This window comes from Phodopus roborovskii, unplaced genomic scaffold (assembly GCF_943737965.1).
Source record: "Phodopus roborovskii unplaced genomic scaffold, PHOROB, whole genome shotgun sequence".
Taxonomy (NCBI): Eukaryota; Metazoa; Chordata; class Mammalia; order Rodentia; family Cricetidae; genus Phodopus; species Phodopus roborovskii.
The window spans coordinates 3,830,225-3,855,051 of record NW_026126484.1 but is presented as its reverse complement, the minus strand read 5'-3'; the positions used below and the strand labels follow the sequence as shown (position 1 = coordinate 3,855,051).

The window sequence follows — 24,827 nt, the reverse complement described above, 5'->3', positions numbered from 1 at the left end:
TTGCAATGATCTTCTGTGTCATTGCCCTGACTCTCCACCTGCAATGATTCATCTCTGATGAATGCTTTAACCAGGCTGAGGTCCATACTGGTATTATAATGATAATTTGTGACTTGAAAGAGTTCCTGTTTCCCTAACAGGGAACTTGCTTGGTTGTTGCTCTTCATGTCTGCCTGACTCTTTCCTTGGATGGGCTGAGAACATTATCCTCAATTGAGGGATGACATTTATATACAAGAACAACTAAACAAAAACCATTCAAATGAATAGTGTTAATTGGCACACATATTTAAAAGGCTTCTATTTCCATTATAATTTGAGTGGCTTACACCTAATTGGGACTATCATTAATTCAGTAGCAAACTATGCCATCGTGAAGATTATTTGTGACTGTGGCAAATCTAGCAGTTAAAGGCCATGTAGCTGCTTGGTCTGTTGTTTCAACACCCTCCTGCACCTCAGTCTAAACAGGTATTCAGGAATAAATTAGGCCTGAATTAAGGAAGTATATGAATGAAAGCATTCATGTTTAACATCAGATGCCATCAGCTGCAGTGTTAGGTTGGTGTCACAGAGGCCCAGGCACCTAGACAAGTCAAATGATGGGCCACATGTTACAGTCTCTGATAAGCAGTTAAACTCTGCCAAAGAAATACTATGGCAGATGTCACACTGACAAGTAATTTTGTTGCCACACTTTAAATAAAAAGGAAGCCTGTCAATGCTGTACTCAGTGACTTCCTCAGATCTGTTAGTGCATTAGCAGAGACATCCCCTTTCCACATATTTGTGATACCCCAGCAGTGTTTGGCTTTTGTGAATAGTAGCATCATTTTGTCCACCCTTGAACAAGGAACTGAGATGTTGTGAGGAGCTCCCACTAATGGAAACAGCCGATTACTTTGCTCATTTTTTCCGGTCTGACCACAGTGAACCTCTCCTAGCTCAAGCAATGCGTTTTCTTTCTCTCTATGATGGATTCATTCTAAGCTTGTTGTTTTCTAGGTTTAAAGCTAACCTTCTTGGACTTATTTTGGCAACTCTGATCAGAACACTTATTCAAAGGGGAAAAGAAAATAGTACTGTTTTACACCAAAATTTATTTTTCAAGATATAATCTAGTGTTTCTTCACATTTGGCCATGTCTAAGATGGGGGAACAAAAGCATCAAGAGGGAAATTCACAGAGAATCAGAATCAGAATGGTAAAGGCATGGAGGAAGCCAATGGAGGCAAAGACATGGAGGGAGAAAACAGATAAAGACATGGAGGGACTAGTCAGAGGAAGACTCGTGGGCGGTGAATAGGATTCTTTGTCCAGGCTCTGGCACTGGCTTCCTGGAATGCTGGAAGTTCATGTGTTCATAAGATCCTGTGACTGATTCACAATGTCTGTTTTGGCAGTGTGGCCAGAGGTGGCATTGCCAAGGCCAACCAGCTTCACAGAAACACATTTTAATAAGAAGCTGTGAAAAAGTGCTTGAATGTGTTTATTCTAATGCTTCTACTGTGGATGTTATAGGTACATTCCATATGGGAATATCCCCCCACTTGATGTTTTTAACTGCCAGAATTAAAATTAAAACCCCATTGGGTGTTAAAAGGTTTGACTTCAACTCCAGGAAAACAGAAGCACACAGACAAAGGCACAGTGCTGAGAGGCATTGGGGGATCTGTAGGCTAGACTTTCTGCAATGTTATGCTAAGAACAGTGTAAATACAACAAAACAGTAAAGACAATCTCCTCCTCTAAAATCATCTTAAACCCATTAAAGGGTAATTCTCTTATTGAGCTTAAGTTGTATATGGTGGAAGCAAATTCCCCCATTACTGGGAGAGCTAGTCAATGGCTTTGCCTCTAAGTCTCAGTCTGCTCTTCCATAAAATGGAAAAACTGCTTCATAATATCATTACAAGTCCAAAATGAAATGATAGGGGCAAAGCATTCAACATGACTTCACCTAGCAGCCAAGTGCTCAGCAAAATGCTCATTTGGAACTTATTTTTCCTTCTGTTCTTGTTTGGCCATGAACTTGCTATTCTTCTGCCCCATGCCCCAGTTTCCCAAGAGTTGTGATTACAGATGTATGCCACCATATGCCTTCAAATTCTTTTAATATCATAATATCACCATGACAACAGATCATCACTAAAAGCAGTAGCCTACCACAAAGCCTAATGAAAGATTTCCTGTCTTAGAGAGGAAGGTAGTGTAAAGACGTGTTTCAAAGAAAAGGCTTGACTGTATGCTGAATACATGGAAGAGGCCTGTGCAAAGCTGTTAAGACAGTTCCAGAACACAGAACCCCACAATGAAATTAGACACAGAGAATTCTGGACTTCTATATATTTTCCTCACTCCCAGGGTGACTTGGAAGTTTCTTCTTACCTAAGGTTAAAGTTCTTGAGTGAGCTTTTGCCCTTTAAATTTATTGACTATAGCTTTTATGGATTTTGAAATGAGAGGAGACAGAGACAAAGAAAGATTATGGATGGAGGAAGCAAAGAGTGTGCATACTCCATGTGGTTGTTGGGTTTGCTTACCCACTGCTAGAGGAGACCAGGATGTGCACTTCACTAGACTCAATTGCATGGGTCTGAGCCATGTTAAGCCTTGTGCTAGAGTGCCCCTTGTGGCATGAGCAGTGTGTGTGTGCATGTGGTGGGGAGCTTCATATTCAGCGGGCAGGAATTTTTTTTTTTTAATTAAAAAAATCAAGTTTCATCATAAAACTTGTATTTACATATATATCTGTGATTATGAGATTTGCTATTTTTCTTTTATTTGGGGTCTACAATTGAGGCTGAGGAAACACTGATAGAAAAAAAAATTGATCCATTATCTAACCAAATGTTTAAATTTAAACCAATGATGTCACGTTCAAGTTAGAAACAAGGAATCATCATAGGCTTTCGTGGTCTATTCTTAGAACAAATGATGGATAGAAGCTAGAGCCCAGGAGATGAGGCCTTTTTGTGCAAAATACAGATGCCCACTGTCAGTACAAGCTTTAGAGCCATATCGGATGTATACCTGTCCTGACCTGAAAAGCACACTGGGGAAGTTTGGATTTTAGAGGGTGTATGGTTTTCCCCATGGTGCTGGGTTTACTCACATTACTCCTCTAGAAAGTGGGACAATGAAGGCAGGAAAGGAGGGAAGTGCTTTTGCAAGACATCACCTCTTCTGTCGTCCAAGTTCAGTAGAGCATCTGTAGCACATCTGCACAGCTCCCCAACAGGTCACAATGACACTTAGTCAGCTGGTTGTATTTGGAGGTGACGTTTTCAGGAAGGAGGCAGGTCAGGATGGCAGGCTCCACATGAATAGAACTATTGTCCTTATAAAAGCCCCCCCCCCAATTTCTTATCTCTAGAATCATAATCAGGATTTTTTAAAATTGCAGTTTGATTCATAGTTTGTAAATGGAGTTCTAATTGGTCTAAATAATAGAAACCAGAGTCAGAGGCAGAGGAAAATGCTGAAGAGATCAGAGAGAAGAAGGAGCAAAACAAAGCCACCTTTACCTCATTAGCTTCCCAGCAGAAAAGAATGTGAGTTCTTGTTTCTTCCTGCTTACATCCTGTCTCAGTCCAGCCATCTCACTTCCTGTCTCTGCCAAGCCATCTCACTTCCTGTCTGTCTGGACAGACCTCCAGACCTCTATGGTTAGCTAGTGGCAAGCTCCATCCTCTGATCTTCAGACAAGCTTTATTTGCACAAGCAAGATATCACCACAGTACTTACTTATTACAAGGGCAAAAGTGAACCCCCTGAAAGCAAATGAATTCCCTTAAGCCGTATAGCCTAGAATTTAATTTCTACCTCCCTACATTATTTTTATTTAATTATTCATGTAAGTATTAATTAAGTTGTGGAATAAGGAAATACTTATAAAACTGAGCTAGCACTTCTGTGTCTGATTCTCTTCAGTGGTATTAACATATTCATATTCTTTATACTTATCCACTAGAAAGCAGCAGACCTGTTTACAAACCAGATGATGGCAATTCTTAATGATAACCAGGAGGAGTTTTTGTCATTAATTCTGTTTTCAGCTGTTTGACAGAGTAAACTATGGGTTGTTTTCATTTTCTCCAGTGCTGGACATTGTAGAATTGCAAACATGATTCCTGTTTTCCTTTCAAAGAGCATCATAACTGTTGTGAAGCCCTCACTTTGCACAGTGGTCAACCTCGTCAGCCTTTACCTGGCTTTCCTCAAGACAAGTTTTAATACCAGCCAAAAAAAATTTCAACCACCACCAACAAAAATATTAGCTGGGCGTTGGTGGCACATGCCTTTAATCCCAGCACTCGGGAGGCAGAGGCAGGCAGATCTTTATGAGTTCAAGGCCAGCCTGGTCTACAGGAACTAGTTCTAGGCTCCAAAGCAATACAGAGAAACCTTGTCTTGAAAAACAAAACAAAACAAAATTAGAATTAGAGAAAGCATTTCTGTTTCTATTAGTTGCTGTTCCATTAAGTGACTAAATCAGACTGAAGCTATTTATTGCTTTGAAGAACACCTTGTCTCATAGCCAGGAAACATTCTCCAACAAAGCCTTCCATCTAAGAGCTATATATTTTCTATTTCATCCAAAAAAGAGAAAGAAATAACTATAGCAACAAACAAAAACAAGAAATAACACCCCTCAAAACACACACACACACAATCAAACAAACAAATAAAAACAAATTGGGGACCAATGATAGCGATCTCCAATATTCCTAATACACCTTTCATTGAAATAGGTCCTTATTCAATGGGAACAGGTAAAGAAAATGTTTGGCAATTGCTTAAGAAAGTGCTATGTATATTTAGCACCCCATGGTTCTGTGTTTATATCCAGTGAGTGCATCAGGCTGTAAAGCTGCATTTAAATGAGGATAAACAACAAAACAAAACTCCAAGGAAAAGGAAGGATGGGGAGTGAACCCACTGGTAGTGCTGTTAGAGATACATCTGTCTATCATCACCCAGGTCCACAAGCCGGGGATGATTCGTCTGGATTTTTTTCATGTGAAGCAAATGTCCATTGTTGTAGGAAAATTAAATGTATTTTAATACTTGCATGCTATGCTTATCTAGTTGTCCAATCAGAAAAAAAGTTGTTCTCATCATTCTAACACTTATTACTTTTTCAATTTCCTGTTAGTAATGTTTTCTTAATGTTCTTTGGGGTGAGATCACAGACTTTCTCATTTCTCATAACAAAGCCTAAGACTCATTAGAATTATGCTGATGAGTTTTTCTCATAAAATTTCAAACTCATTGATGTAGGTGGCCAATCTCTAGCCAGAGCCCCAGTGATGAGGCAGTTTTTGACAAATGGCAACTCCAACAGCACGTTTTTTTCAGAGTTTTCTTATTTCTATTTTAAGTGTCTCTCCAACACACACACACACACACACACACACACACACACACACACACACACATTTACTCTAGTCCTTCATGACTGATCTAGGTTCTTCATCCTCGGAACAGGTGTTAAATTTACAAAACTGCTTCATCCTGTGCCCTGCCATGTGATCTTGTGATCTCAAAATCAAAATGAGTTTTCTGAGTCCCCAGTAACATACGGTGTCACTTTCATGTTCATTTAGTAATTTTTACATCATGTTTTAAATATGAACATCCCTTCTATCAAAAAGCCTAAATAGTTATTTCATAGCCAAATGGTACTGAGAAGATTTTCATGGTTCAGTCTTACATTTCTAAGTTGCAGTTTCTGAAGTTACTTTTACATTGAAAGCAGACTTCATTTAGTGCATTTATCACTTCTCTTGGCTTCTGATTGTGTAGGGAGGCTGGCTAAAACACGACGTGAAGATACAATGAAGAAGGGGGGATTTTTTTTCTAGGCATTAGAGGAAAACAAGAGTGTTTAAAGGACCTGAGTGGTTGATACCTCCCTCTTGCCCTGCCTTTTGGCTAAGTTGAGTGGATCTTGTCAGAAGGAAGGCCAATGTTGTTGTGCCCAGAGCCATATGGTTAGGGGAGCAGGCTAGAAATAACCTAGCCTGGGGCTACTGCTAATCTTGAGAAAATAGGATTTCCCACTTGCTAATCAAGTGGGTATCAGACTCCATATTGCCTTACTAGCCTCTCCTGCATGTTGGAGGGAACAGGGTTTCATGACAGGTGTGGTCAAAGAAAGAGTGTGGGACAGGGCATGCTTGAGATTCACATGACTCACACGGTGAGGCCCAAGTGCTTAACAACCTTTATTATGTTCACACTTGACACTAGCTGTAATTTTTTTTTTTAAAAAAAGAAGCTAAAGAAAGGTAAGTAACTGAAAACAGCTATTTTTGTTCGACAGAGGGATACTGGATGGTGTTTAAAAACATTTTCACCTAAAACTTTAATATATTCATTGGGCCTTACCTTAGAGCAGCTGGGTAAAAGGGATTAGCTACACATATACTGTGCTGTGGGATGTCTCCTATACAGCAGGCACAGTATTGGGCATGTAAGTAAGCTTATGCTGATAGCAGCTCTGCTCAAGGAAAACCTGGGCTTTGAAGCAGCCAGATTTGAGTGCCTGTCTAGGCTCTTTCATTCACTGTGTGGCTCTGAATAACTTTCCTAAGCCCCCATTCCACTCATCAGCTGTGAACCAGGATAATAGTGACAGCACAATGAGCATGAAATGAATCTATGCAAAATGCTTACTGAAGAGCGCATGAGCACACCTGAAATACTGTCTGGGCCATGGACTTCGTTACTCTACCATGTTCATTGTGTGCCAGGTGCTGTTCTTGGCTCTTGGGAAGCGTTAAAAAAAAAAAAAAAAAAAAAGCAAGAAGCTTTGAATTGTTGTCTGAACATGTGATAGAGAGTATTTTCTTACATCAGACTAAACTGAGCTTTGTTCTCATGGGGTGACCTTGGAAGCTCTCCATCTGTGTAGTCCCCATAGGATACATCCTGCAGGGGTGGGAGAGATGAAGTATTTGTCACATGCTGAGGGCTAAGTACCTATTGGCACTTAGTGCTCTATAAATTGCAGCCCCTTACTAATTTTATGATTGCTGCAAATTGTGATTCTCCACATACTCTTGAGGGAAGATTTTTTTAAATCATTTCAGAGAAGAGAAACAAGGTGGAGGGAGATGAGATGCCCTGCCTGGCCTTCAGGGATATGTTGGGATGGAGTAAGAGCTTAGGTCCCTGCTGTCTGATTTGAGAGGCTTGGTCTTTTCACACTGGATGCCTTTCCATGTGAGGATAGAGGCATTCATTGCCAAGCTATGTTATTTCAGAGGAGCTCTGGGTTATTGTCACTACCTGCTGGCAGGTGTCTGATCCAGGGAGTGTGCCATCTTTTCTTCTTGTGTATCTATCTATGATTATTTGCTTAATGCCATTTACTTGTAAACTTTACTTATAAGCACTAACTCTATTGCAGTGTTCTAACCGTTCCAGCTTATGACATCTCACCAGGAGTTACTTTTACCGTTATTTATTAAAGACAGCAAAAGCTAGATGATAAAACAAGTGGAAATTTGGAGCTAATGCATTGTGTTTAATGGGATTACATAGAAGTTTACTTCTCCATGGGTTTGAACTTGAACCTGTCCCGGTTCCTTGCTCTGAGTTGTGACTTTTCCATTCTCTTCTCCTTCTAGTCTATTAATTTCTTTCTTACTGGCCTTGCAAAGTTGATGACATCTGACATCTATTTGGGTACTAACAAACTAATAGACCAACACAAATACATACCCTCTCCCAATTTTTTCAGGTGTAAAGATTCTGTGATTCTAACTTGTTTGTTCATGGAGTATCTGGGAAAGCAACCAGCTCAGGGTGGGACAGGATCAAAACTGTGGGCACTGGGTTCATATCTCAGTTCTGTCACTTATCCAAGGTGCTGCCCTGGGGAGTTGCAATCCTCTGAACTCCTAGAGAATTTGCCCATCTAGATGGGTGGGACCATCAAAGTCTTCCATAACACATCGGGGTGCATTACTGATGACCTTGGGTGGGCAGGAGCTCAGCTCAGTGTAGAGTGGACACTACTTGTCTTTTTGTTTGTTTTCAGATGTTACTTGGTCTGAAGGAGCTAAAACCCAACAGTCCTCCAAGACGCTTAAAGAGCTAGCTGTGCGCACTCTCACGAGTCACATAATTATCCCATGAGGATAGACAGCACTTTCCCAGAAGGGTGCATTAACTGAAATGGAAAGCTGCTGACCAGGGAGCAATTACTTTATTTATTTATTTATTTATTTATTTATTTATTTATTTATGTTTAATGTTAAGCATGGTAGCCTTGGTCAGCTCCTTGGGGGCTGTAAATAGCATTCCCTAACTTATTCGCTGTTGAGAATTATAGATCCTTATTGGGAGACTCCAGAAACTAACTGGCCTGAAAAGACATTACAGTATTTCTTTATCCAGGATTCTTCAGGAGAGACCATTTCCCTGATTCCATGAGGACAAAGGCACAGGGATGAAGAACTAAAAACAACAACAACAACAACCTCCAAAAGGCTGCAGTAGCCAGAACTAAAAAAGCAACAGAGAGTGCAACAACCTTCTTTATGTAGCAGAGACATGGTCCTCTTTAGCTAGCTCTTCAGGGTGACTTCTGCAGAGGTGGTTTTTATAGTGTATTCCTGCTCATATCCCTTGTTACATGAGCTAAGTTCTGCTAGGGATGGAGGCTAAAAAGAAAGTATCCTTGGGGGTCTTTTAAAGATCCTTAAGTTGATGAGCCTCTGGGGCTGCTGAGTGTTCCATATCAGATATGGAGGGAATGAAAGGGTGGGACAAGGGTGGCTGGTACAGGAATAGTAAGTAGTCTTGGATAGGCAGAGCTAGAACCAAACTTGACCCAACTCTGAGTCTCAGGATCTGCAACCTGTAGCCATACCTTCCTTAGAACCCAGTACCTACGGAGCCATTGCCCACCAGGGTTAAAAAGCATGACTTTCATCAGATTTCTGAAGTTGCCTTGCAGTACTTGAACACTACCAGGAGGACTCTGTTGGCTGGCTCTCTAGTACCACCTCCAACCTGTCTTTGCAGGTTATAAAATATAAAGAAAGTTAGCTTGAGGATAGGCAAACATTAATTTGTCAATGATTTGCATGCTACGGATTCCTGGGAATTCTTGAAACAGTTTGAGACCCCTTATTTCTACAAACAGGATAAGTAGGCATCGCAATAGACCAGAAGTCACGGCAAAGCTCTGGTGGCAGAGTCGCGTTTCCTCGCCTGAAGGATTTCTGCTTTCAGAAGGCATTTTAAGAACATGACTAGGAATAAGTGAGAATTGCTGGCAGCAGCGTTTTTCTAAAGACATGTACATTTTATTAAGTGTTGGTCGGGGAATTAAGGGTTAAGAAAGTTCAAGTCTGTAGCCTGGTGGCCTGACTCCACTTAGATCTGTGAACCTCACAGGTCACTGCTGCTCAGAGCAGGAGGGCGGGCAGTTTGGGGGTACTGCTGCCCTGACGCTGGAGTTCTCATTTGCTGAGCATTTTGAGGGGCTGTATGGCGGCGAGCACTTAGGGAAACTGCTGAAATGAGGCAATAAAGTTCTTAACTGGGCTCTGAGGGCAGATTTGCTATGTTAGTAGAAGGATTGGGGTGGTTGATTGTTATTTTATCTTTTATCACCGAAAAGAAGCCAGGGTGCGACTCTTAGAATGCTACCAATCCCGTGGAAATACATTTCCTGGCCTCCAGACAGAGAGGAATGAAAAAATGTTTTACTAAAAAATGATAGCTGAAATAGAGTTCATTCAATGGGATTTAATTATTACACCTTAAAAAGTTCCCTCATGGCATGGGCAATTACAGATTTTGTCCAACCTATACTATTTATGAGAATATTTATGAGAAAAACTCTAATTTTTCAACAAAACATGTTTGATCTTTATTTATATAAAATGTCTAAATAGATTGGCTTCTGTATTTTTTGAGAGATAGTGTTTTATGCATTTTATGTTTTTTTAAATTAATATTTTGTGGTAAAAACAAGAAATTTGTAAAGAAAAGTCTTAGTTTTCTGTCGGTGACTACTCTTGGAATGGGTGGTATTCTTTTACCTTGAAGAGGAGGGTATTTTTTTTTTTGTGTTTGTTCGGTCTGGATTGTCTGTTTTCTTTTGAAAATAAACAGGAATACTGAGGTTGGTATAAAAATGCAAATATGTATGTTGTTTTGGAAAGGTTATTTTTATACACATTTTTTGTGCTTCATTGTAAATAATGGAATAAAGGAGACTGTGGAGCTCCCCAGATTCCCATTGATGGCTTGGCTGGTTCTTGTAGGCCCTGCAGCTTTATTCATAATCAGAGCCACACATTATTTCTTCCTTTTCTGCAGGATTGGAGAACTGTGTTACAGATATGTGCAGCTATGGCTTTGTAAGTGATTTAACAGACCTACTGAGACCCCATAGAAGAGAAGCAACGGACAATTATCGAATTAATTATCTATCAGTCTTGTGATTGAGATTAACATTTATTATAACTTCATCTCAGGTTATCTTCAGGTGAGTTTATCTTAAAGAGTCTTGTCCTTCCATTTAAATTATGTGCTAATATTCACTTCAGCAACCTATATCGGGTCAGTTGCTGGGTTTTGATCCTAAAAGGAATACCTTAATTTATTAAATGTCTCATTTCTCATTTGATGTTGGAAAAGAGCCCCAGAAAAGTTATATAATCTATACTAGGCCAATCTGTTAATAAATAGGAATGTTTGTGTTTCAACAAAAAGTTGAGTTTTCTATTCACTATCGCCTTGAAGATGTTATTTGGTTTGTGATTATAATTCAGGGGACTTTGCATGGGGTACATTTCTTCAGTTGCCCCTTTTTGGAGAGCTAAACTGTAGGGGAAATTCCTGCCAGGGTATTAAGTGAACTGTCAAACTGTCAGATGCCTCCCCCTCTTCCCCTCCCATGGTTCTTGAAATGAAGCTGAGGGTTAGCCTCCTGCATGCCCCAAAGTATATAGCCTTCCACTCATGGTCGTTAGGAGACGGCCTTTAGCCCACATCATCTCTCTGATTCCTGTTTTCTTGAGCCACTTTGCCTCCCTCCTTTTGTTGAATAAAAGCTTGCGCATTTCTTAATAAGCTGTGTAGGTATGTGTCTTTACCCTTTTCTGTTCTTTTAAAAAGTTGATGGGGAAAAGGTCATCAAGTGTGGAGACATACGCCTGCCATCTCAGCACTTGGGAGACAGGGGTAGGGGTAACCCTGTTTTTAAAAAATGTAACTTTGTTTAGTTATGTTTGTGCTCTATATGCTTGGTCCTTTAAAGTACAAAGGTGGGTATCTGAGGTCACTTGCTGCCACCTAGGAAAGCTTCACAGTGGTGGAGGATGTGATTTCATCAGGACACAGTCACGAGCTTCAGTTAAAATGTAAAATGCTTTCCTTAACCCCAGGATAAAATAAAATTTCATTTGCTTTTACTTTTCTGTAATAATGCCAATAAGAAGATATTGCCAAGGACACAAGGGACGCAGTTTTGTAGCTGAACAAATTGACGGTAAATCTACTTGCCAATTCCTCAAAACACTATTAGGAGCACACATGGGCAAACTCACTCTCCACCCTCTGGTGTACTGTTCTGAGAAAAGTTGAGATGCTTCAAGATGACTTAACATCCCACTACTGAGATTCACACATCCTCAGAACCTTCATCTCTGCACCAAAGGAAGATGTTCATTTGAATCACGTTTATTTTGATTAGCATTGACTGGCGACTGGCTCTGAGATCTGACTATACAATTGACCTCATTGTAAGCACTTTAATTCAGTGGAGCGATGTCAGTACTCTCCCATTTTTCAGAAGAGAAATCATGGCACAAAGAGAATAAAGAGATCAGGCAAGGCCTCTTGGCTAGTGAATGACTGCGTGACTGCAGATCCCTTTCTGTCTGCCTGCGCACCATACTGCTGCCTCTTGCTGCATAAAACAAACACCACTGTGAACCATGATGATAACTGTGGCACTGTTTGTTGAATCTTAGTTGTGTTCTTAAGCTCCTAGGAGGTATTTTTAAGACATGATTTCATTTAATCTTCATAACTTATGGATTTAGGAGAGAGAGAGAGAGAGAGAGAGAGAGAGAGAGAGAGAGAGAGAGAGAGAGAGAGAGAGAGTGAGAGAGAGTGATTGTGTAGGAGCCAGGAGCCAAGCTTGGGTGTCATTCTTCAGGAGTTGTATACTTGCCCAGGGGTCACTGATTAGGCTAGGCTGGCCAGCGAGCGAGCCAGGGATCCTTAGGTCTCCACCTCTCCAGTGCTGGGATTACAAGGTTTTGATGCCATGCCCAGATTTATGTGGGTCTTGAGAGTAAACTCAGGTCTTCCTGCTTGCATGGGCAGCACTTTACTGATGAGCCATCTTCCTAGCAGGATTTTCTCAGATTTTATTATGTAGTTAGGAAAACTGAAACTCAGAGTACTCAAGGAATTTGTTTAGACTATACTTGGAATTAAATCCCTCACCCTACTACTCATTATTATCATTATCATTATTATTATTATTATTTCCCTGCATTGGTCTCTGATCCAGAAAGTAGAGAGCTACAATGTTCCCAGTAGCGCTGCAACCAATGTCAATGACTAGCTAACCAGGGGACATTGACTACCTTCTTGCCTTGTCATACCTATTACATTGTATTTTGTTGTTGTTGTTGTTTGTTTGCTTGTTCGTTCTTTTCAAGGCAGGGTTTCTTCAGAGCTTTGGAGCTTGTCCTGGGATTCACTCTGTAGACCAGGGCTTGTCTTGAACTCACAGAGATCTGCCTGTCTCTACCTAAAGGCATGCACCACCACTGCCTGGCTAAATTGTTAATTCTAGTGACTACTCTCTGTCCTTTCAATTAATAATTATGAGAGAGCAAAAGAAGAAAAGCATGAAGAAGCATGAGGGTATTGTGGCTGAGCAGTCTAAGAAAAGCATGAAGGGGGAAGAGAATTTTCTCTGTATTTGTTATGACTAGAGGCTTGGGGCAGCAAAATGGCAGAAAAGCTCCTTCTGCAACACATCCACACATTGCATCTATGCCTTTACTGGGATCTAATTTCTGGAAAACACAGATTCCAAGGCAATCAAGTAAAATAGCAAGACCCAGGTGGTGAGATTTCTTGCTGTTGTGATCCGAAGGTCAAGAGTCTGAAGGAGATTCAGGCATAGACAGAGGCTGATTTAGCAGCCATGAGTGTGGCCTGCAATAGATGACTCATTGATGGCTAAGAACAGGCTTGGGTAAGCTAAGCCTCTGTCTGAAGTTCAGAAAACCAGAGAGAGTCGGTACTTAAACCCATCCCTGTGTTGGCCTGAAGGCTCATTTAATTCTCTTAAATCCTGTCTTTTATATTTCAGGTGCAGAAAGAACCTTAGGGAGTGAGGGCAAAGATAGACATTTGGCTGACAATGCTCCCACTTGATGGTTTCTGTGTGGAAAGAATCTTCCCATCTGTCCATGTTACTATCAATAAACCTTGCTTCTCAAACCTAGGTTTACACAGTAACGCCATTTTTCTTGGATAAATTTCCAAATATATATAGAAAAAGAGTTGATGTCAAGAACTCCAATAAAAGGTTTCTGAACATTCAAAGCTTGTTTTCTTCACATCTGTCTGGGAAACCTCTTCAGAGGCTTTAAAAAATTAAAAATAAACTGAGTGTGGCAATCCTAGGTGACAGGGTATGATAAGCAAGGCAAATTGTACTAACCTGGTTCCATATATTCAATTTTTTAAAATCACATTTCACATGACTTTTACCCACTTTTAAGGTAGTAGATATTCACCTTTGGAAATATGTTTACTATAAATACAAATAAGGCATCCTTATACAACTTGTAAAATAATAATGAAAAAAAGACACTAACATCAACTCTACCTTGGTGAGTATTCAACTTGGGATTCTTGTGGGCTGGGAGAGAGATTATAGGGATAGAATTAAAGGTGGGAACTCTGGCTCCTAAGAAGTGACCACTGGCTAATCAGCCACCAAAGCATTTCAAAACTAAGGCATAGTAGTCTCTTAGAATAAAACATTTCTAATGTGGGGGGCATGATAGTATATTTCACTTGGATTGTAGAACAGAAAAATTAGAGGGAAATGCCTATCTGTAGATAGATTTGGTTTTGACCTTCAATGGTTAAAATTTACATCTTGAGTTTGCTTTATTTCTGGGCATAGCTCTAGGAAGCTGCTTCCAGCATGAGCCTGAAGCAGTATGAGTTATAGATAATAAAACTAACTTTTCCTCCATCCCATTACCACAGCCTTCCAGAAATCTTAATATGCTTTTGAGAGCCTCAACTAGGAGCTGGCTGCATAAGATGATCCTTTGATGAAAAGGAATTGGAACAAGGGTTAAAGCAGACACGGAAAGGTTACTGTAGAGGGCACAGTGTTCAGACAACCCTCCTTTAATATGTGTGGTGTGCACCTGTGATAAGATGATTCATTACATGGTGCCTCTCTTTGACAAGCTTCATCGTTCAGCCCTCGGGCCTCTGATGGGGCAATCCTACAGCCGCCCAGGAAATATAACAAGGTCGGCTTTTTCTTTCCCTGGGCTGTACATAGAGATGCTTTAGCATATAATGCATCTTTGCTTATGCTTTGTGCTTTATGTAAAATAAAAGAAACCCAACAGAGTTTAAGACATTATGAGTCTGGTTCTGGTTTAGCAGTGCAGCTGTAGTGGGAAGTTATGTAAGCACACTGGTAAAGAAATAGTGCTCTCTCTGTGATCATAGATTGGCCACACTGGAAAACTGAAGTCACTAACTGTTGAGGCTGGACTCTGCTCTCCATTGGAGGGCACCCTGGCATCATCAGCTTCCACTCTGCTCTGCTGTTTTCTGAAGCTTTTTAGGGTTACTGATCACATGACATATCGATGAACATGACATAGGTACACAAACCTAGTTGGAGAATGGGTGCTCTCCTGTGATATGGGAGGGCGTAGTGGACCTGACAGGGTAGAGACAATCAACAGGTATGCAAGAGACTTCCTGAGTCCCTGAAAATCAGCGAGAGGGCCAGGGGCTGGATGCCAGCTGATACCTAATGTCACTTTTCCTTTTGTGGCTTGAATAGGACTTTGGATTAACTCCCCACACATACAGATCTTGGATTTACTGAGGTTATTTTAGACATATCAGAGCAACCAGCAAAAGATATTAGTTTCCCTCATTACATTAGATTTTTTAGAAGTGAAAAATAAAAAAGTAAAGTGAGGTTTTGCTTCCAAAATTCAATTCTTGATTGTTTATTTCCAAGAACTTTGCAATAGAGAGAAAGACATTCTTTAACTCAGGTCATAACACTAGTCATCACACAAAACAAAACCAAAATAAAACCTTGACATTTTAGGGGGAAGAAAGAAAAATCTTGCTTCTAAAATATAGAAACATTTCCCAACCCCTCTCCTATTCTTGACGTTGCTAGTAAACATTATTTATTTGCTTCAAATAGATGCAGCTACATATCACTGTCATGCAAAAGAAATTCATTTTCTTTCTGAGTTCAATCTGCCATAAAAATTCACTCTTGGCTCCCATCTCCCACTCACCTGTCCTTGTGCATTAGTAACTAGTTGACCTGTGACCCCCTGAAGGCTGGAGAGGGCATTGCCAAAGGCCTGTGAGCTTGCTATGGAGCCCATGGCTGCTGCAGCAGCGGCGGCCTGACTTGCTAGAGGATTATTAACCAGCTGCAAAGAAAGAAAAGATGAGGGTGAAAACCACCATGAGGCAGAGTAACCACACAACACAACACTCCCTCCAGCTTGCTCATGCAAAGAGCCCCAAACCCACTGCAAGGTCCCAGTAAGCAATTCCTTGACTGATCATAGGAGGCCAGGGACAAGGTGGGGGCTGGACTTTGCCCACTTATGCTGACTGCTCTGTGGAGCCTTGGCTGAGGGACAACCTATGAGAGATTTAGCCTGAATCTGGGGGAGATCTCAAAATAAAATTCCAGGGAAATGTCAGCCTTCTTTGAAATCATCCTGAGGATGAAGCAGGACGGGTGAAGGAAATGGATGTCCTTGGCGTTGTATATGGATTTATCACTTCCATGTAGGAATCACAGTTTCTTCAGGGCCATCTGGGTGAGGCAGCCTTCCCACCTCAGTTCCCTCTTTTTGAGGTTAGAAGCAACCAAATTCAGCAGAAGCCCAGCGTCATCGACTTCAGAGAGCCTAGACACTTGGGCCTTATGTTGAGGAGAGATTCAAAGTTACTGGTCAATGGTCAGGCTGACATTTGCTTCCTGCTTTACCTAATGTGTGGCCTCTTTCCTGGGACAAAGGTTTAGCAGGAAGGAATAAATAGAAGTGGGAGAGAGACCAGCACAGAGAGGAGGATTTGGCTGCCAAATTCTGTTTTTCCATGGAGACCAATTCAATATTCTTTATCCTGCCAATTTTCCACCCCACAGGTTTTCAGGCCTTCTGACCATGAGGCAGAAGGGTGGCATGAACTAAAATCTGCATTTAGGTTAATGACTAGATATAAATTCAAGAAACATTTAAACTATTTTCACAGTATTGGTTTTGATACATGAATTTCATTTGTATTTATTCTAGGGTGTTATTTTTTTCCTCCGTATAGTTTCTCTCAAGTACAACAATTGTGTATAATAATGCATTTTCCATCACTGGTTTCCACATCCATGAAATGCCTGCATTTTAGCAGAGACCTGCCAAGACTAAGACCTGGTGGGAAAGAATTAAAGTCATACTTAGTTCAAGTCTTGGCTCTTCCAGAGCTCCTCTTTCATTATTGTTATTTTTAAACTTTCTTTCTACTTTTTAAACATTCTTTATTCTTCTCTACTCTCTCTCTGTTTTTCCCCTTTCTTCTTTCTTTTCCTCTGAAAAGATGTTCTGTGCCTTAATTATTTTGGAAATTTGCCCAGAGTTTTGCATCATCTGTTGAGGAAGGAAATAATAATCAGGGGAAATGAAAAAAGGGAATTTAATAACTTTTATTAACATACACCCTTATCTGATTCTTTATTTACTTAGAACCAAATCTTATTGACCCAGCACATTGTTTTAGAAAGATAAATCCACTTCTATCTCATTACTTTGTGTTTGTTTGTTTGTTTGTTTTTATCTCTCTCCTAAGAAAAAACATGACTTTTTTTTTTAAGGAGAAAAAAATGTTCTTTGGCCTACTGGGAAACCCTGTCCCATCCTAGATTACTGCCATGGGATTTAACATTGAGGGTAGCCTTGATCTTGGTATTTTGAGTATGTCTTTAGAGTAACTATGGCTGAAGAGTGGGATGTGTAAAGAGGACATACTCCTTGTTGTAGTTTGAATGCCCACAGCAGATGGTTTATATTGTATTCTTGGAGAACAGCGGCTCTAGCTCCCAGTTCAGACAGTGCTCACTGTCAATCCATTCTGAACTCTTTGGAGAAGGTTCTGTGTGTACTGTTTTTATGCATGAAGCTGAAATCATAACAAAATTCCTGAAATCCTAAAATATATTTCTTAACCTCAAAGAATGATTAATTTATGTGAGGCAGTTGGTCTTGATTTTGAAAAGGCAATTTTGTCTATGATTAGGGGCAAAATTTTTAAGTTTGTACATAGAATATGCTATCTTTAGAAGATAAGTAGTTATGCCTACTTAAAGAAGAGCACACAATTTTCATAATTGTAAAGTACTTCTCTGGTATCTTCTAGGCGAACCCAGGTATCATCTGGGTGTGACACAATAATGGAAATTGAGAACTCCCTACGTCTAAAACACAATATGTCTAAGACACAATAGTCCTTTGTAGTTGTTGTAAAGTCTGATACTTCACAAAGAACTCATTTTGAATGTAAAGCAAAACAATTGCTTAAAAAGACTTCTGCGTCTTTGTGTTTAAAGGTTAAAAATGGATAATGAGTGTTTTAGGAGATTGTTCAATCACCACAAACATATGTTTGATTACTGACATTGAACATTTCCTCTGTATCCTGGTGATATAATTTCACAGCCCTTAATGACATTTGTATGTGTCTCTATGTATGAATACATGCGAGTGTGGGTGCTGGCATGTATTGTCTTTCCATCTTAAAGGGGAAAATGCCAATTTGGATGATTATTTTTTTGTTATTGTTTGTTTTGCAGAACCAACCAAAGGCCTTGTATATGCTAGACAAGTACTTTCTCACTGATCTATATACCTCTAGCCCTGGATGACTTTCTTAATTCCTGTCCAGCTAGCTTCCTGCTTCGTATTTGTGAATGGTGCCTGACTCCAGGGAGAAGTCTGGCTGGCCATGCTCAAGAGCTAGAATACTGACACCCAATGTGGCCCTCATGATACAAGGCAGTATAAAAGTGACTTGGATAGTGTTCATGGTGTATACAGCTTCACAAATACTTCTTGGCTCTTCTTTCTGTGACTTCCTGGGTAGTGATGCAGCACCATTAAGATAAGTGGAAGGGGAGGGGGAAGAGCCATCACCTTAGGCCATGTCACTCTGTGTTGTTCACAGTCATGTCACATTAGCAGCGTTCTTATCACCATTTCTTCTTGATTGGAGGCTCAGGGTTGATTTGGACAGCTGTGGGCTCATGCACAATAAATGCATATAATGAGCATAGTGATGTTTTAGGGCCATCAGGGCACTTTGAAGGGGCTGCCAATCTTATGCCTTCATACCTTTAATTGCCAATGTACCTACCAGGAAAAGGCAGCCCGGAAAAAATCTGACTGTATTACATAGTGTGTTTTCAACAGATCAGTTCAGGACATGCTGATTTTAGTGTGTTCCTGTTATAAATACAGGAGGGCTCAGAGTAAGGATTTGTATCGAATAAGACTTTCCACTTTATGTCCTGAGCACATCAAGCCCTGGCTATGACTACAAAAGCAAATAGGCTCAGTAGATGTAAGAAACCCAAGTCCCTCTTTTTTTTCCTGGCTAAAATAGGTGGGAAAATGATAGCATTCATAAGAGTATGATGAGAATCAAATGAGAGTATGCAGGTAAGAGTTTTAGATATACAACCATAGCTTACACTGACAATATGCATTTTACTTTAGTATTTTTTTTTTTTTGAGCAGGGTCTTCCTTTGTAACCCACCTCCAACTTGAGATAATCCTGCCTTCGTCTCCCCAGTGCTGTGGTCCTAGGCATTTGTCTCTGTGTCTGGCCCTGTTACTTTTAAAGGTCTGCTTAGGGAAAATACTAGCCAACTGACATGGTAACTAGATGAGGTGAGTCCTATAATTTTAAAAAGGTAAGAGTAGAAGGTAAACAAAACAAAAAAATATATTTTTAGGTGTATATCACCAGAAGGTATACAAAACAACAACAACAAAAAAGGATTTGAAACAGTTGCCACCACTTTGTCTCATATCTCTCCTGTTGGATAGAACTTGTGCATTTGTAGATAGAGCAGCACTCTGATTCTGGAACCAGGATTGGTAGGTGACAGAGAAGTCAGAGAAGACACAGCTTTCTTTATCATGCATTATCCCCAGACTTAGTTTATAATATTTTAAGACTGCCTTAAAGCATTCACTTTGCAACTTAATTCCTGGTTTATGTCAAAACATTGTGAAGTAATTTATCTTACAGTTGCCTATTAGATAGCGAAGGCATGCAATAAAAAGATTAGAGAAAAATAACCCTTGGTGCTTACGATGATCTCTCTCTCTCTCTCTCTTTCTGGTTTCATGTAGTCCAGGATGGCACCAAATGTTCTGTGAATCCAAGGATCACCTTGAACTCCTGATCTTCCTTGTCTCTACCTACAATTATTTATTTCTGTGTTCACACATCAGTGTGGTTATTGGGTACTGATCTCTGGAGAAAGAAATCCATATTTCCAGGTCTATATGTATTGTGCATCTCTTTGATGTCTATGGACATTAGATTGTGATAGAAAAATTAATAAAGTTTTCTAAAAAGTAGCCTTCAGAAGTGCCATGTACATCATCTACAGATGTCACCATCGCAGATGTCATTACAGGACAGAAAAATACTTCATTGTTTTTCTGAGAGACCGCTATCCTGCATCTTGGTAAAAGATTCATGTTCCTTGAAGTTGGATATAAGAAGTCACAATATTTTTAAAGAAACAGTGCTGATTAAATTATAATAGTAATATTAATTTACCCAAATAGGATAGCACAATGAGGCAGTTTAGCTGTGTCATGGTATCTGATATTTTTTGCCTATAATTCCAAGGGGATTTTCTGGATTCATAGGCTCAAAGCTTTCCTGGTGCATAATTGCCCATAGTCTATGATTCTATCATTCTCCTTATGAGCCATGTGGATTTTACAGCTTGTGGATATAGGAGCAGCTCGTTTTGCTACTAACTTTTCAGTTTAGGGTCTGGGTGTGTGGTTCCATTTCATTTGAGATAAGGACACTGAGGAATGTATTTATCACAACTGACCCCCCCATTTAAGGTTCACATGACTCCCACTGGCTGTTTAGAAACATCCATGAAAATATTGCAGTTTTTAGTTCATTTACATACATTAAGACTTTGGATTTCCTTCTACCTATATGTGGGAAAGTAGCATGTCTCTTGTGTCTTTGGGACTCTTTAACCAAATCATACTTCTGCTCCTCAATTCTTAAGATGGTGACGGGAATTCCAGTAAATACTCAGATGGGTGGCTCTATTCCTCTTAATGAGCTGCTTCTCATGTATTTTATGTTGGGATTCTTTCTCCATGGTCTGTTATTATTACTGCGTGAGACCCTTAAAACAGCTGGAAAACAGTTTTGAGTGTTTTCATACTGAGCTGACCCTCAGCTCTCTCACTTCCTGCTATACTGAAGAGATAGCTCTGTGCTAAATGCTGTCCATTCAACATCTGCCGAGCAAACAAAGGTCTTCAATGACCTTTGGGGCTGAGATGATCTGAAGCACTTTAATATCCTAAAAGACTTTGGTTCATTGACATTAATTTGGTTCATCACATCAATTTCTACATACTTCTAAAATTAATTTTATTTTAATGGATAAACTGTCAAGGGCAGTAACATACTATTTTCAAGTACCCAGTCATATTGTCAAACAGGAATTTTAGAAAATAATGTAATCTGTTTGTTGATTCCCTAGTAACATGTCATGGAGAAGAGAAGCCTGGTCCTTCAGAGTACTGGAATGTGAGTGGGGCCTCAGTCATGCCCTACTCCAATATGAGGATGCTGAGACTTCATCTTTCATACCAGCCAGTCATCACTTTACAGCATCCTGTGAGTAACTGAGGTCTGGAACCCCCACATGTGGTAGAGCCTTGTCTCATGAGATAAAATGTGATAGTTGTTGAAGCAGAAGGGTGGGAACAGCTCATGAAATTTTGGAATTCCAGTTGATCTCATTAGATATTTTGTGACATAATAACAAATGTATTGTTAGTTCTTACCCCCTTCATTATCATAGAGCTCTTAAATCCTTGGAATTTCTGAGTGTTATGAGTAGAAATAGCAGCTGAATATTACTTATAAGTCCCCTTTATACCTCATCTGCGCACATGCTTATGAGTTGACTCTGGGGGGTTGGAGGATAGTTACCAGGAGAACTATTGAGATATGCTATTGGGGCTTAGAATTTGCAGCTCACCCCTGCCATCCAGGGATTGAAGAGAGCTCAAGAGTGTACCGTCACTTTCAAAACCTTAGTCATATGTACAATGAGTTTTGGAGAGTTCATAGATTGTATATAACATTCTTTTTCCTGCCCACCAGAAGAGGGCACCAGATCTGATTATAGATAGTCATGAGCCACCATGACTGAAAGAGCAGCCAGTGCTCTTAACGTCTGAGCCATTTCTCTAGCCCCAATTTTTGTATTCTAAACTATTCAAAGATATTATACTTTGGCAAATCTCCTTGCCATTCACACGTCATTTTTCCTGCACACTCCCTTAGAGAAACTTTTCTTGGTTATAGTATCCAATGTGCACTTCCTTTTACTGGTAAAGAGTCATACTAAAACCATCATAAGGAAATGAAACAATGCTCAGGATCTATTGCAAAATAATTTAGGATGGAAGGGTGGTGGGGTATGGAAGATAAGCTTTGGGTAGGTGCTTGTAGATACTGAGTGGCAAACTGACATGGCTCACAGTCTGCTCTTATATGTAGTTTTATTTTCCCTACAATAACAGTTCTTAAAGATCCCCTTTGTGATACTTCATTGTTGAATTTAATGGATTTAGAATCACCATGGAAATACACTTCTGGGGGTTTCTGTGAGGATGTTTCCAGAAAGGTTTTATGGAGGAGGGATTCTGAATGTGGGTGGCATCATCCATCCATGGGCTAGAGTCCTAGACTCAATAAAAAGGTCAAAGGAGAGAGCTAGTTGAGCACCAGCTTACATCTCCCTGTTTCATGACTGCAGACTCAATGTGACTAGTTGTCTCATGCTCCTGCTGCCATGACATCTCCACCACAATGGACTGTACCCTCAAACTGTGAGATAGAATAGATCCCAAATTCTTTCTCGTTTCTTGTGTTGAGCACATTTACACCGCAATGAGAGAAAAACAAAACAACAATAACAACAACAACAACAACAAAAAAACCAATATACCTTTCTATTGTTTATCCAGTACTGTTGTTACACAGCACTCATCAAAGGCTATCTATCTGTCTATTTCCTTTCTTCCTCTCTCTAGACTCTCTTTAGTAAATAATGGTTCACAGATATGTCATCAGTTTCTCTCACAATGAAAGGCACTCAGAAGTCCCTTGATAGATGTTTACTGAATTTGTATGCAAATGAGTGAGAAAACTATCTGCCTCAGGTACAAGACCTTCCTGGGAAGTCAATCCTTCAATCTTTACAGAAAAGAGCAAACATTTTTAGAAATAAATGTATCAACATTTTTCCTTTTAAAAATGCTTTAAATTCTTATTTCACATTACGTCAATCAACCTAAGCTTTAGGTGCCAGGCAAAAGCCCAGAAACTTCTGAGTTCCTAGGTGTTAATTCATCAGGTGAATTAGGGTTAATAGAAGCTGCTGTATAGGTAGATAACCTGCAAGGCTACCATGGCCTTGAATGAGCTTTGTGAACATAGTTGAGAATACTCCAGGTTGGAAATCTCAAAAATTGGTGGAAGGTAGAGATGAAAATATTGCTTTTCTTTGGACATCTATTATGAAAAGCCCTCTGGCATCTCTTAGACACTGAAAGACTGGAAATGGTATAGAGGACTGGGCAGGGCCTTAATCACATTGAGATTACACTCATGTGTTTTGTAATGATGTTTCCGTTAATGATGGACTGCATATAAAGTCATGGTCATATAAAACTACAATAGAGTTGATGCATTTTTATTGCTTAGTGATGTTATAGTTCTCCTATTGCCACAGTATAATCCATTACTTATATTTTGTGTTGGTGTTAGCAAATATACTGATCATAAGAAAGTATAGCACTTACATATAGCATATAATACTGCATAATGATAAAAATTGACTGTGTCACTGATTAATGCATTTACTGTAGTATACTTTGTATTGTTATTTTAGAATGCATTCCCTTTAATTATGCAGAAACTTAACTATAAAACAGCATGCTGTACTGTGTGAGCAGCAGCCTCATCCGTTTCTGTTATTGTGTCTCTTGATTGTATCACACAGGTACAGCTAGTAATTGAGCTGCACCATCCAGGTGCACTCCTTAATATTTGCACAGTCGGTGGTGAAATGGCCCAACACCACCTTTCTGAAAATGTATGTCTGCCACTACTTATGACTCTGGTTGGTCACTGAAAGTTAAGGTAGTAGGGAATGTGGCCTTTGGTTTTTTGTTATGTTTTGTTTTGTTTTTAAATCACTGTGTTTGGTGACGGCATTGAGCTGTGATGGGTTTTATGGAATACCAGGCCTCCTTGGCATATAGTTTGTGGCTTTCTGGAGGTCACGGAGTCAAAAGTAAGGCTCTGTACAGCTGACTTAACAAAGGCCAGGCATCACTGAAGATGGACAGAGGAAGTACTCCCCGAGTGAACATGGGTATATCAGTGAGTGTTCTAGAATCACTGGGGAGATGGCTAGGAGCTGCAGGGGGTCTGAGGCCAGGTTGTGAAGACAATTGATGGGAGCTCCTCTGAAGACACAAGATGAAGAGGAAGGAAATGAGTTTGGCTGTCACACTCTAATTAGGTGGCAAGCTCTTAGAAAGCTCTCCAAAGGCATGTGCTTCTCTTTTATTTTGAAATTTACTGGTAAAACAGTTAATCCCACAATAGAGGAAGAAACTAGCTTTTGCCTTAACACAACACACTGATTTGATTTTGTAGTAGAGAGGCCATCATTATGGAAGGATACTAACCCTAAATCAGATTTTATACAAGTGCTATGTAGACAAATACAGACTTACACATCTCATTTCCTTTTCTGTCCAGTCCCCTCTCTAATAACCTGAAAATCCATCTTTTTATGGAGTTTCATGATATTTTCTTACTTACATACAAAGTGCTGCTTTTACCAATTGCCTGTTGTCATGGCACATTAGTTAGGTGAATTTGTTGATATTACAGAATCATTCTTCCTGTATTTCTTATTCTCTCATATTCACTTTAGACAAATAATTGTGAACACTACTATGATGAAAAAAGGAAATACTTGTAAAAAAGAATAAATTGTTGCCATGGTACAGCAGTTAGTATTGTTTCAGTCTTTAGCAATTGAAAAGCTTATTACACTCTTTATTTTCCCAAGTCTAATACATTTCTTGGTTCCCAACACTTGTTGAATCCTTACAAGGGACTATAGGTGCTACAGAGTGCATAGGAAAGACAAGAAAGGAAGAAGGACTAAGAGTAGAAGGGATAC

General features: G+C 39.8%; 1 protein-coding gene across 1 annotated transcript in view; it reads right to left on the bottom strand.

Moving 5' to 3' along the window:
* LOC127229616 (POU domain, class 6, transcription factor 2) overlaps positions 1-24,827 on the bottom strand; it is a 123,030-nt gene that overhangs the window by 27,898 nt on the left and 70,305 nt on the right. Inside the window, exon 3 of the mRNA XM_051194691.1 lies at positions 15,573-15,713. Within this exon, the coding sequence (XP_051050648.1) occupies positions 15,573-15,713 (141 nt within the window). The remainder of the gene's footprint in view (positions 1-15,572; positions 15,714-24,827) is intronic.